The following is a 14,692-nucleotide window of genomic DNA, read 5'->3' on the forward strand; positions in this document are numbered from 1 at the left end:
TATTCCTACTTTGGAATATTCCAATCTGAAACCAGTATGAAGCTGGCTGGACATGGCAAAGATACACCAGTTGGAATCAGTGGTATTATTAAAAGGATGCCAACAGATTAATGTCAGAAGGGAATATTATTAGTAGTATCAGCCACTTTTTAACTTAAGTCTTATTCTTGAGTAAAATAAAAGTAAACAACACAATAGAAAGAATATGCCTACATAAACTTTACCATCTACTTATACTACATGTGTCAGGCATGTTTTTCAGTAAAACAAAAGGAAAGTAATGGTATATGTGCAGTATTATGGACGACTATAAATAAAAGAACAAGAATTTCATAAAGTGGTAAACGAAACAGTTATAAAAGTAATTGCATTTTTTATGAAATACATGTCACTTTAAATTATATCTTACTGCCAGATTTACAAAATAATTACAAAAATGAGAATGATAATTCATAAATTTTCACAATCAGATGTATTAAAATTTGTTTAAACTTCATGAATATTACTTTTCAGTTATGTAACATAATCTTACATATTTTAGTGGAGTAAGAACTCTCGTGGCGATAAAGGATGTAACTTATTGCTCCGCTGTGTTGGTGCTTTTTTTTTCTTTTTGGAGGATGAGAACTGATGGTGGTAATTTTATTGGTTATCTCTACATGATTATTGTGTTTTAGTTTACGGACAAATTTTTTGTGTTTGATCTTATTGCCATAGGCAATAAGGACGATAGTTGACATTACTTTGCTGTGCAGACACAGACAAGTAGTCTGGACGGTAAACAAGCACTTAGAAAAATCACTCGCCTCTTATAATAGAAAAATTGAAGAAATTTTTCTAAGTCCTCGTCCATTCAGAAAGGTGATTACTTTTCCTCTGTTTCTCCTCTCCTATCACCGCTATCCCCAAACTCCTCCAGTTTTATGGAAACATAAGCCCTTCCCTTTTGGTTGACTCCCCAAATTTTTTTTTGCACAGATACATTTTACCTCTCCACAAACCCCCCCACCCCCTTAAAAAGAGGCATGTGAGGTGTTGTAGAGGTTGGTTTAGGCCCCCGATGTATCAGTAGTACCCATTTGACTTTGATATCAATTTAAGAAAGTTTGGAGTGGAAATGTCCAAGGAAACTGAAGAAATGGAATCTGAGGCGATATTCATGTGTAGTGCCAAGATGGTGAAGTCACCAATGTCTACCCCTCCTACAAGCCTTTCCGATATTACAGCGTCGGCGAAGGGGACGGAGAGAAGTCCAGCCCGAAGAAGAGGTGGCGTGTTCCCAGCAGTGATACGGACAGTGGTACTGCTTTGGAGGTGGACACATTGTTGGAAGAGGCAAGGGCTCTGGTGGACCTTTGCAACACGCATCCTGACTCCAAAAAACTAACAGGAATGCAGTGGTCAGAACCTTTAACCAGACTAAGGATGTGGTGGAAGATCTCAAAAAGAAGCATGAAGAGGGGCCGAATGCTACAACGATGGTCGCGGGTAGCAGGGTACCTCCTATGCTGATCTGTGTTAACAAGTAAAGAAGTTAGTGGTGGAGACTTAGCAGGAGATATCCTTTCTGACAGATGGGGCAGGAGAGAGGATATGGAGGTCAACTATTTGAAGAAGGTACACAGACAGGGTTTCTTTTGCATTGAAGATCGCTGCAGGCTCCCGGGGGCTATTGTTGTGGAGAAAGATCTTTGAAATCAACAATCATATATGTTAAGTACCTCAACTCAAGAGGCTATGGAACAAGAGGTCCTGACTGCAGTAGATGGACTTTCAAGGAGGCAATGATGGCTCAGGTGACTTCGCTTAGGCCAGAATACGAACAAACCCAGCATGCCACAGTTGTGCTCTCCCCTGGTGAAGTGAGCAGATTGGTAGCTTCCAGGAGGATGTTAGTCGGGTCAAGTACGTAATCCTGACACAAATAGTTTCCATTGCTGGGAGAAAGGCCACATTGTAGCTACGTCCAACGAGCCAGACAGGAGCCGCTGCTGTTATAACTGCGGCGAACACTGACATAAGCATGTTGAGTGTCAGGAGCCATAAAAATGTGTGACTTGTGGAGAAGCCAGGCATCAGGTAGGTAGCCGGAGTTGTGGAAAGGAAAAGTATGAAGTTCCTCCAACTAACGCCAACCAATGCTCTGTTGCTCATGACCTAATCTGGAGGGCAGCGGTTTCTGATGGTGTAGACTTTGTTTTAATAACAAAGCCTAATACAAAAGTGGTAGCTTCTGATGGCTGCAATGTTGACAGGCTGGGAGATGCAGCGATTAAAGGTACATCAGATCATATTGCTGTGCTGGGAGTCACTAGGGTGATGGTCTAGTTGCGGTTGAGTTGTCAGACTGTGTCGTGGTCAGTGCCTATATTTCCCCCAATAGTGAGGATGATGCACTTTGTGATTTCCTTGTTGCTTTGGAAGGACTCATCAGGAATCTACATAAACCTGCAGTCATCACTGGGGATTTTAATGCCGAGTGCATGGGGAAGGCTAAGATCTACAGCTAGGGGATATGCCTTAGCCTCCATGCTGGCTTCATTTAGTATGGTGGCACGGTGGCTTCAGACATATTTGTGCCATGCATTCAAGATTCGAGGCTGGTTGAGGACGATTTTGCTTCTGATCATTGTGCAACTGCGTTCTCTGTACAATGAGAAAAGTGAGGAGGATCCCTGTGGTGGTGCTCCTCAACATTAAGAATGCATTTGGGAGCTTACCACGGTCAGTGGTGCTGGCCTCTCTTAGGAAGCAAGGGGTCAGTGAGTATATTACAACCACCATAACAGAGTACCTACATAACCGGAACTTGGCACTAATGACAGAGGAAGGTCCGGTTGAATTTGAGGTGTACAGCAGGGTTCTGTCTTGGGTCCACTCCTGTGGAACCTAGCCTTTGATGGCTTGTTGAGATTAGCATTCCAAGATGATGTAAGAATTGTGGCCTATGCTGATGATTTGGCCTCTCTTTTCTCTGGAAAAACTGCGGCTGAGGTAGAGGAGATGGCCAACATTATGGTGGCCTGGATGAGTAGGTGGTTGGCAGACAGAGGCACACGATTGGCCTCTAGCAAGACAGTAGCTGTGGTCATGCTCAGCAGACAGATCAGAGATATGGTTATAAGTGTGGATGGGATACAAGTTGAAATGTCAAGGGAAGTTAAGTATTTCGGCATGTGGTTCAAGAAGTTGGGCCTTTTCAACAAGATCACTGGGGAGGTCATGCGTAAAGCCAAGGTGTCATGTCAAGTCTGGGCAGACTAATGACTGTAAGAGCAGGGCCCAGACAAAGAGCCATAAAGATAATCCTGCTTTGGTTAGATCTATATTGCTTTATGTGGTGCCAGCCTAGGTATCTAAAATGTGTGGATTTTGGCTTCTCTACAGCGGTGGGTGGTCATCATCCCAGTACATCTATTTGCCAAACAGTTGAAACTGTCATGTGGGTACACCCAAAAGTGAGGCAGGATGCATTATCATGGAGCACTGGCAGGCGTCCTGGGAACACATAGGAAGAGCACAGAAGTAGAGCATTGAGGACTAGGAGATTAATCCGTCATACTGCACCATGGGTCTGGAGGAGTCATGGGGAAGTCAATTATTTCCTTGCCCAGCTCCTTTTGTGCTATGGAGGGTTCTCTGCCTACCTCCATTGTTTTGGAAACAGGGAGTCTCCAAAGTGTGTCTATTGTGAAGAGGTGGACACTCCGGAGCATACCTTTTTTAGTTGCGTCAGATGGATCAAACTTAAAGAGAGGCACGATCTTGAGTGGCTGTCACCGAACAATATTGTGGCTCAAATGTTGGAAGGCCCTCATGAGTGGAATGCAGTAGAGAGACTCGTTAAAGACATACTAGTGGAGAAGGAAGACGAGGCCAGGATACTTGGACTTGGATAATGGAACACCTCAAGATCAGACAGACTTATAAGTACTCAGTTTGAGGCAGAAGCACAGGACTGGACAGCCCTCTACAGAGCCTTCATTTGTCCACACTTGCAAGGATGGGTATTGTGATGATGCACGGGGACTCCATAACCCCTGAGCTTGATGGCACCCTGGGGAGCCTCTATGTTAGAGAAGAAGAAAGATGAGGCTATACTACTTGGACTCGAATGGTGGTCCACTCCGGAAGATCAGAGGAGACCTTATAATAATAAGTCCTCGCACTGAGGACTTATTATTATAAGTCCTCAGTGCGAGGTAGAAGCACAGGACCTGAGAGTGATGAGGTGATGGACAGCACTCTGCAGAGCCTTCATTCATCATTCAGTATGCTTCACTACATTGCAGGGCCGACCCCAGGGGGGTAGAAAATCGGTGAGACGAGTTTTAGTCAGTAGGGTGCAGGTATACATACGCTCAGTAACATCTAGCGGAATCTGTTCGAGTCCAACACTGCCCCATTTATGGGGCATGTATAAATGGCATTTCTCTGACTCATGAACAAAAAAAAAACAACATATTTTATTTGATTTTCCCAAATGGTTTTTGGAATGTTTCTCATCTACTGTATTTGAAAATTAAATTTTACACCTTTGGATTTAAATGCAGCTCTGCTGGCAAATATATTGTTTAAGGATACAGAAAATACAAATTAAATTACTTTATTATTTTAGATCAGAAAAAGCCATGTTTTTGAACAATGACTCCCTATATTAACATTAAAATATTATGTTTGTGAAGGAAAAGTTTTAAATACCATATTAAATTAAGTAATAAAATAATTTAAAAGTTTAACTGATTAAATAAATCTGCAGTTTCTGATTTTAATAAATTATGAATTCTTATTTAAAGAAATATGTATTTTTTTTAAATATATATATTTAAAAAAGGGTTAAAAAAAAATCTTTTCCAACCAGTCTCTAGAACCAAAGTTTGTTTATAATCAGGAAAATTATTTATTTAAAATGGAAATTCTTCAAATATTCCTTACTTAATAAGGGAATTAAACTTCTAATAAGAATCACATAAGAAGAATTTCTTGATACCTCAGGAAGAGCTCTTCAGCATTAGCAGTAAAACCAGGGACATAATTAGTCCTGCAACCTCTTGATATGTACTTTCTAGATGATTCTTTAAGCTACAACTTTGGTTTGACTAAGGCTACATATGAATTTGTTAAATTTCTAGATCTTTAATACAATCAAGGGACTCATTAAAAAGATCTAATTTGTTTTTTAGTTATCATCTGAACAAAACATATTGACGGGTTTAATTCAGAACACAGACTACACTGCTATCTAGGATACTTTTCTATTCAGTTCACAATTACTGGCATGTGTACTGTCATGAAGATTCTACATCAGTTATACTCTCGGTTATGAAGGATGGAGTTCCTTAAAGGTCATGAACCAATGTTAGGTCACATGTTCTAATTCTTCAAAGGGCTTGCCAATTGTGCATGTTATCATATATCTAAAGACCATACTAAACAAAACAAATTCAAAAATATCTCTAAGATTACTGAAGTGCAAAGTTCAAAGTGTCAGTAAATATTACTATTAATGAACCGCCAACAATCTAGGTAGTCAAGTAAAGTTTTTTACCAGTAAGGAAATCATTAAATGACAATTTCAGAAAGTCTTAATTGTTTTTTTTAAAGTTAAGAGTGAAAGTTTTTAAAAATGTTAAGCAGTTTTCCAAGATTTATCTCTGCTAGGTATACTATAATGGTATAAATACTGGAGAAAATTCCAATAGACCTCTAAAAATCTCAATTATCTTGTTGCTTATTTATGAATTGTTGAGGTATCTTGAGGGAAGTTTTTGAGTGGAATTAACAATGTTGCCTAAACTTTACTTTAATAAAAAAAAGATAATAGTTTTCATCACTATTTACAGTCATTATTACAAAATAACAATTATTCAAAAAGAACATTTTTAAATAAAACAAAAATTATTTTTCCCAATCATTAACACAATTATTATTTAAAAAATAATACATAGGTTATAAAATTATTTGGTTTCTTTATTCTACTAAATATTTTTATCATACAATTTATTAATAGTTAATGATATATTTTTATAACTATATACACACACACACACAAATGAACATAAATTTATTATTATTATAAGCAACCTACATAAGTACTTTTCGTACAAAACAAAACTTATAAAATATATATCAATAGATTCTTAAAAGAAAAAAAAATATTACTTATATATACATTTTATATTACAGATTACACCAATTACCTGTCCAGCCATATAACAGACTGAAGCACTTTAATAGAATTAACAAATTATATAGTGCCGAAATCATATATGCTTGTCACTTATTAATCATTTCAGCTGAAATCAGCCTAATAAAATAAGATCAGCACTTACTAGATTAACAGTTGAAAACTGTAACATACACGGAATGGACAGATTTTTGGTGTAACCTATTTTCATCCATTAAATTCTTTAATTTCTCCAATACAATTTATAAAGTAGAAATTTAAATGAAACAAAAAAGAAAATAACAAAGAATATCATTTTTTTAAATGGTTTGTAAAACAAAAATATAAATAAAAAGGAAAATTATACAGGTAAAGGAAATTAAATAAAATTAAAAACCCAGGAATCCACAAACTTTGGTCTGTTTAGATTATGATATTTAATAATTTAAAACTGAGATAATTTAAACTTTACACTAGGTCGACAGAGTTTTGATAGTGAAATACAACAGCATTAAGTTTAAAAGTAAGTTGACCTCTTATCATAAACAGTAAAGACTATTATCAATTTTTTCAACTGAAAACAGTTACCTGCTGATAAATCTTAATGCACAACACTCCTAACAATTATAAAAAGCAATTTCTAAAAATAAGTAATGATTGATTAATAAGTTTTATCTGTCAAAATAAATTTCTTCATGAACACAACTTTATTTCAGCACTACTTTTCGTTTAGTTATTTCAAAAATGTAATGAATGGTAAATTAATACATAAGTTTCATATCGTGAATTCAATACATATATATTTTTATATTCATGAATCAGTATCAAACATTTTACACAAAGTTAAGATATTAGTAATTTTAATCGAGAGCTAAACTTTGAAGATTCCTGACAATGCACAGAGCAAATTAATTGCACATAACTAACATTATAACAAAAAATTCTTTTTTTTTCATTTTTTAATATAACTATAAAATTTTGCTCATTTTTTCTACGTTAAAGATCTACTGAAAATTATTATCAATTTTTATAAAAATAAATAATTAAGTATTAATAGTGAGCAAATATTAAATACATATAGTTTCATTATTCTTTCAAACAAGTATCAATAAAAAAAAATGTATAATTTTAATAAGAATATAAAAAGCAAAAATTAAAACAAAATATTATCATGGTTGAATTAAGAAATAAACTGTAATAATGAAATAAAAGACATCAGAAATTAAAAGAAAAAAAAATTATATATATACATACATATATATATGATCATTCTGAATAGAAAAGAAAAACATTACTATTGTTATATCATAGCTCGTTTTGAAACATTTGCTGTCAACTGTTACAACTGAGATCAAGAAGATAGGTGGTAAGTAAACTAAATTCAAGAGCCTGAGGTTATTCAAACATTAAAGCAGCTGCAGCGTAACTAACACTTGAATCGTTCATGTTGATGCATTGGCTTGATTGGGCATATTTAAGAAATTTGAGAGATATCTTATGCCCATTAGTGCCAGCTTTTTGAAGATAGGTTGCAGCCTAAGACAAAAATAATAAATTTGTAAGAATAAAAACATATAAATAAAAATACATTAAAAGAAAAATTTAACAGGCAAACAACCAGAAAGATTATTACTCTGATCAAACAAGATAAGATAAATTTGTATTTAATTTTGCTTTAAATTTGACACCAAATGAACTCTCATTTTTTCTCACACAAATATTCCATTAAGTGGAAAACCTTTGTAGTCAGCGGTAAATAAAGGTACTTGATGATCACCAAGAGGTTTTAAAGAACGCCCTTAAATAAAACTAACAAATATACAGGTTTTTATTAAAATTGGCGCAAAAATCATAAAAGTTCAAAATCGAAAGTTTATGAGACCAATGTGAAAAAAAAACAATGATGTCTGCTGCAGTGTACTGCAGAAACTAAAGTTAAATTTTTATATAATAGAAAAATATTAAGGATAGTGAAACTCCTTTAATGTTACATTAAATTCCTATCTGAACAAAAGATTTTATATAATTAGATGAATAAAAAAGAAAAAAAAAGAAGATTAAATAAATAAAGAGTAGTTTAAAAGTAATGTGCAACTACTCCCTCACACAGACAAATCGATAGCAATAATGTTTCCAAATTTGTTTCACTGCATGATTTTGATTCTTCCTAATCTAGACAGAAGTAATTGTTTATATTTCTGTTTGTGATGGGATTCTATTGATCAGTTTTCAAAACGCCTTTAGATTGAAAACTTGCCCAAGGTAGATGTACAAGCAAGCAATTGTTTGATTTCTAAACAAATGGCACTAACAGAATTCTATAAAGAACTTTTCTGATTAATTAAGAATATCTGTCTTGCTCATAAAAAAAAAAACTGTTAGGCAAGAATAGAATTTTCCATAAACATCAATCAGTTGGAAAGATGAAATCACTACTTAATGTGGAATGCATAGGAAGATCTCTTACAACATGTATTTCTGACTATGAACATTGTGTTAAAGAAATTATGGTAATCTGCCTTTATTGCATAAAACTACAAGGTATTATAAAGAGTAAAAGAAAAACTAGGGCTTTGTAAAGAAAGAGAGGCCTTCCACATCAAAGAAAAATTTCAATTTTGAAGCAATTAAACCAATAATTTATAAAAATCAACTAATTTAATGAAAGTTGCATGTAAGTTTAATGTAAGCCAGGGCTCTGCACACTTGTCTGTATACCCGATGGGTTCCACACTGACAGAGAGAATCCTCAAAAGAATTATTTGAAAGTTTTCTATAAGGTTTTGAAATGTTATGACGATGAAGATGGAGACTTGTCTCTGAAGCAGATAAACTAACTTATTTTTTTACTCTAGAAACATCCTTCTACAGCAAAAGATTCAAAACACACATTTGCACAGGAAACTGATGATGACAGTATTCTGATATGAAGAAAATCCATGTTTTTATTTGCTTTACATCTAAAGTTGCAGCTGGAAAGTGAAAATTAGTGTCGAGCTTTTGTGATCATTAAATGCAAAAATCAGATCCAAAAGGTGCACCTTTTTCTTCAAGATTATGCTCAACCTCATACTACCAAAAAAACAATCTTTTGTCTTCAAGATCTTGGTCTTCATTTGCTAGATCACCAATGACTTGGCTCAAAAGTAATTTTCATATATTTTACCCATTAAAATAAAACTGCAAGTGAATCATTTTTGTCTGATGAGATTATGAAAGTGGACAAAACTGGCCATACATCAAAATAAAAAGTTTCTTCCGCAAAAGGAATTTTTGATTGATAAAGATGGGCTAAATGAGTTGAAAAAAGTAATAGGGATTATGTTGCAGAATAAATATATTTCATATCTTTAGTACAAATGAAAATAATAATTTCTCTTCACTTCTTGACTTACCCTAATAAAAAATCACCATTACTGCAGCACTAAAAAACTGTGCTACGAAGATTAATTCATGTGTCACCTACTGATCTAATATAGTGATCCATTTAAATCAGTATTAGATGTAATAATAAAAGAAAACTAATCTTTGAATATGAATATAAGTAAAAATATTGTAACTTTCAACACTACATGACATAAATAAATAAACCTTCATATATACAAGGTGTGGCTATTAAAGAACAAGACTAATGTTGATACAGAAGAACTGCACATGCACCAAATTCATACGACCGAAAGCTGTGTAGCATGAAGCCTTCTCTTTTGATTGTTGTCACTCCAGTCTCTGCAGACATATTAGTCTGGTTGTGGCCTTCATTTGGATAACATCTGTTTTTTTTTGTTTTGCCAAAAAAATGGCAAGTGTTTTATTAGAACAAAGAATTGTCATAAAATTTCATAAGAAATTTGGAAAAAACACTACTGAAACTTATCTTTTATTAAAAAAAAGTATATGGCAATGAATGTTTAACACATGCGCGGTTTTTGACTGGTTTAAGTGTTTCCAAGATGGTCAAGATGTTGAAGATGATGTTCACCTGGGTCGCCCTTCCACATCAAAAGCAGATAAAAATATTGAAAACATTGGTAATCTGATGTGATCTGACCATCAGTTAACTGTTCGTGCAATTGCTGAAACTGTAGGAATTGACAAAGAATGCTTAAGACAAATTTTACATAATTTTAACATGCAAAAAGTGTGCACAAAAATGGTACCTAAATTCTCACAATCGAACAAAAAGATGCTCATGAAAATGTTTGTTCTGACATTCTGAATGTCATTGAAAATGTCTTGAACTTCTAAGAAAGAGTGATAACATGGGATAAATCTTGGCTTTTCACTTATGATCCAGAAACTAAGTGTCAATTCATGCTCTGGAAGGCTCCAACTTCACAGGGAGCTATAAAAAAGCTCAAATAAGCAAATCAAAATTCAAAGTAATGATTGTTTTTTAGATATTCATGGGATTGTGTACCTTCACTGAATTCCTGAAGGTCAACTATTAATCAACATTACTACCTTGTGATCCTTGCTCAACTCTATAAAAAAATAAGAAAAACGACCCAAATTGTGAAAGAACAAGTCATGGATTCTTCATCAGGACAATGCACTGGTCACACTGTATTGTCTGTAAAGATGTTTCTAGCAAAGTATAACATCCCAGTGTTAGACCATCCACCTTATTCACCTGATCAGACATCGTGTGACTTTTATCTGTTTTCCAAGGTCAAATCTGCATTAAAAGGAACAAGATTTCAGACCGCTGAAGCTGTGAAAGAAAAGGTGGCACATGTCATGAAAGAGCTCACAGAAGACTTCTAGCACTGTTTTGAACAATGGAAAATTCACATGGAGTGTTGTAGGGACAGAGGATGGGTGTATATTGAAGAGGATAACTAAATATGTATAGATTTAAAATAAAATATTTTACAGCATTAGTCTTGTTATTTAACAGCCACCACCTCATAATTCTGAAGCTGTAATTTTCAATGGAAATAGACAGAAAAGTTATTGAGCTCTTTATAGACAAAGTTATTTTACTGAAGACCTGAAAAAATTAAATAAAATAAATTATTAAATATTACAAAAAATAAGTATGATTTTTTAAAATGTCTTATAAATATTAAGCATTTTCAAAAGTTCATATGAAAATTTAAAATATGGCTAACTAATGTTTTAGGGAAAAATAAGTTTACTTTAGAGCAATACTAGTATTGTTGTTTTTATAGATATAGAAGTAAGGTATTAGGGGCAACATATTGTACAAAAATATAGTTTTTCAGATTAAATATTTATGTAAGATACTGCAATTCCACTTTATTATATATATGCAGATAAAGCCATCAAAATTAACTGTAGGAATCGCTTTAGTAGCACACATTATCCACTGAAAGAACACTGCAAGCTATGCTTCCGACAACATATTCAGTCATAACACAGTGATAACATACAATGTTTGCATCTAGTCCTTGGTACATCACTGTACGCACTTTTGCTTTGATACAAAAATACTACTCATATCAAGTATCTGCATCATAAAATGCATTTGTTTATAAGTTTTAAATGAATTGATAAGTGCTTAGCGTTTTAGTTGATAAAAAATTTCTACTTTCTCCATAGTGTTGTTTTACTAGATGTAAAAACCAGATAAATGCTTATAATGTATGATATTTTAAATTACACGGAACAGAAAATCTTCATACACTGCTAAAAATAAATTACATACTGATGGACATAAATACATAAATAAGTTTAATTTAAATACACAAAAATTAAAAAAATTATTCTTGTTTGAAAACCACAAAAAGCTAGTCTATGATATTACAAGACAGGGTATTTATGAATGTATAAAAATTACTTTACTAACAGCAAATGTACAATAATTATAAAATTGATTATGCTTACTTGAAGTAAAACACCGATAGGATGTCTACCACAAATTGTGTTAGCATATTTTTTCAGATAGTCTGTGAAGGCAGCAGGATTTAAGGTTTCAATTATATCCATTGCCTACAAAACACAACACAGTAGATATTATTTTAAATGTTTTACTAAAGAAATTTTATAACTCAACTGCTATATTCATACCAACCAGCTTTATAATCAATATGGTAATTGAATACTTACCTTGCAGAAATTAGATATCAAACTACCATAATCTACTACACTCCTAATAAAATCAAATGAGTAGTGCTTCTTTTAAGAATTATTTGTTTCAGATTATCTTCTAGTTACTAAAGTCCAAGTCTCCAATGATTTCCAATCTTATTACTATATATAAAATATTGATTTTTATTTAGAGTAACTGATAACTATGCATGTGAAAGATACTATAGTTAATTGTGCAATTTTTATATAATGGAAACTGCAATTTCCTTGAATTTTGTTACCATCTGCAAATTCCTAAAACTTGTATTACAGAGATTTTAAACTATTATCTTGCATCTGTACAAATCACACAAGCATATAATAATATTCCTTACTGCATACTTTCCAAGCAACATCTTGACTCAACTGTCTAAATATAACAAGAATTTGATAATTTTTTTTACCATCTGTATATGTAAATGAATACCAAAAATAACTACCACAAATGAAACAGTTCAATTAAGTAAACATTAGGAGAACAGTATTGCACGAGGCAAATTATAACTAGTTCCTATACAGAGTGAGCAACATAATACTGAACTCATAATGAAACCGCTACCCAACACTATTTATGACAGACTCTCATACAACTAGAGCAACTAGTGGATGTATATGTTACTACTGATTTTTGCTGCCATTTGTCATGTGGTTAATTGCCAGTGCAGTATACGTTTTGATGTAGTGCAGTATTGCGAGTGCAGTTGTGTTTGTATAAAATGCCTTATTCAATCCAGAAGGGGATAGCTATAGTTGAGGCCTATATTCGTTCTAGATCGTTTGAAGAATCACATCAATATTAATAGAAAAATTTCTGAATGCCTGAATCCCAGCAAAGAGTAGCATACATGATTTAGTTAAAAAAATACGTATAACAGGTTCAATTTCAAATACAAAACAGAACAGGCAACCTTCCACTAGGACTGCACAGGCCATTGCCGATATTGAAAGAATTACTGCCGATTCAAAAGACGGCATTTTCGAAGAACTCTGTGTGCAAGTGAAAAAGAATATAGCTTCTTCCAACAAGATGTGTCACACATCAAACGTTTCACTATATCGCGTTCATGCAGGTTTCACAAATGAACGAGCTGTCAGCAGAGGACAGTAGCTTCCACATTCCCCAGCGTTGTTTACTTGCGATTTTTTCATCTGGGGCTACTTAAAGGCTTTTAGGGCTCATAAAGGAGAGAGTTTTATACATCTAATCCCAACAATATTAATGAACTGAAGGTGAACATTCAACAAGAAATCAATGCAATTGACAACAATGTTTTGCATCAGATGACCCTCAATATGATCAGTCAATCACAAAAGTGCGTCATGCCCAAGGTGGTCATTTTGAACATCTTTTATAAGGATAAGGTAAATAAAGGCAACATTTAAATTACACTTCATGTTTTTCTTATTTAATTTATCCGTATCATTCATAAAATTTCATTCCAACATAATCTACCGATTCTGCAGTGGTTACAAGTTATGGTTTCGGTTTTATGTTGCTCACCCTGTACAAAATACTCCAAAAAGGACAAATACCACAATATATTCTATACTGGTTATCTGTCTGAAAGTAATTAAGGACAACTAGAAGCTTTTATCATACCTCATATTTATAACAATACAAATAAATAAAAAACAATACAAAAAAGCAATAGTTGATAAAAAATTACTGTCCCAGTAAGACTAACAGTTTTTATAGTTAAAATATTCAAAAGATTAATTAAACATTTACTTTTACATGAAGTTTCTGCAGTATTTTCTTACATAAAGATTAAAAAATAGAATTTTCATACAAATTAAGAAGTACTAGCTTCTTCAGATTTCAGACAACACATAGTAACTATAACTTGACCAGAGATTTTAAGAGGTAAGGTTAGGAAAGCACCTGTAACTCACTAAGGTAATCTACGAGCAAAAAAAGGGTAGGGAATAGAATACTAGCCACAAAGCATGTTAATAGTTTTTTTTGAAGGGGAAACAAAAGAGATGTTATTACTGCCTATAAGCCACATACAAAAAAATTCCACACCATAGATGAACAGCTGAAGACGTAAGAAGTTAGAGTTACAGCAGATAGCAAATACAGAAATAGTAACACTGGGTTGAAAAGAGACCTCATTAACAAATAATAAATCAAACAAACATTGATGTAAAGATTCGTCAATCAGAAAAATTACAAGAAAATAAGAAACTAAAAATAATATCAACAAGATTATTACAAACATCCATACCACATATAATACATATGTAATTAGATTTACATTTATATAAATTATATAGGCACTCTTATACAAATGTTACACATAATTGATGTAAGAGTGTTTGTGCTTTTACCAAAAATCAATAAAATATTAAACAGATTAAGATTCAAATCTTAAGTTTAAGAACAGATTAAAGGAATCCAAAAAGTTTGTCAAATAAAAACCACATCACATGTAA

General features: G+C 33.2%; 1 protein-coding gene across 1 annotated transcript in view; it reads right to left on the reverse strand.

Moving 5' to 3' along the window:
• Nucleotides 1–5,898: 5,898 nt before the first annotated feature.
• LOC142327470 (protein MEMO1-like) overlaps nucleotides 5,899–14,692 on the reverse strand; it is a 35,731-nt gene continuing 26,937 nt past the window's right edge. Inside the window, exons 7-8 of the mRNA XM_075370579.1 lie at nucleotides 12,014–12,118; nucleotides 5,899–7,702 (exon numbers count right to left, since the gene is read on the reverse strand). Of these exons, the coding sequence (XP_075226694.1) occupies nucleotides 7,562–7,702; nucleotides 12,014–12,118 (246 nt within the window). The 3' untranslated portion in view covers nucleotides 5,899–7,561. The remainder of the gene's footprint in view (nucleotides 7,703–12,013; nucleotides 12,119–14,692) is intronic.

This window comes from Lycorma delicatula, chromosome 7 (genome assembly GCF_047948215.1).
Source record: "Lycorma delicatula isolate Av1 chromosome 7, ASM4794821v1, whole genome shotgun sequence".
Taxonomy (NCBI): Eukaryota; Metazoa; Arthropoda; class Insecta; order Hemiptera; family Fulgoridae; genus Lycorma; species Lycorma delicatula.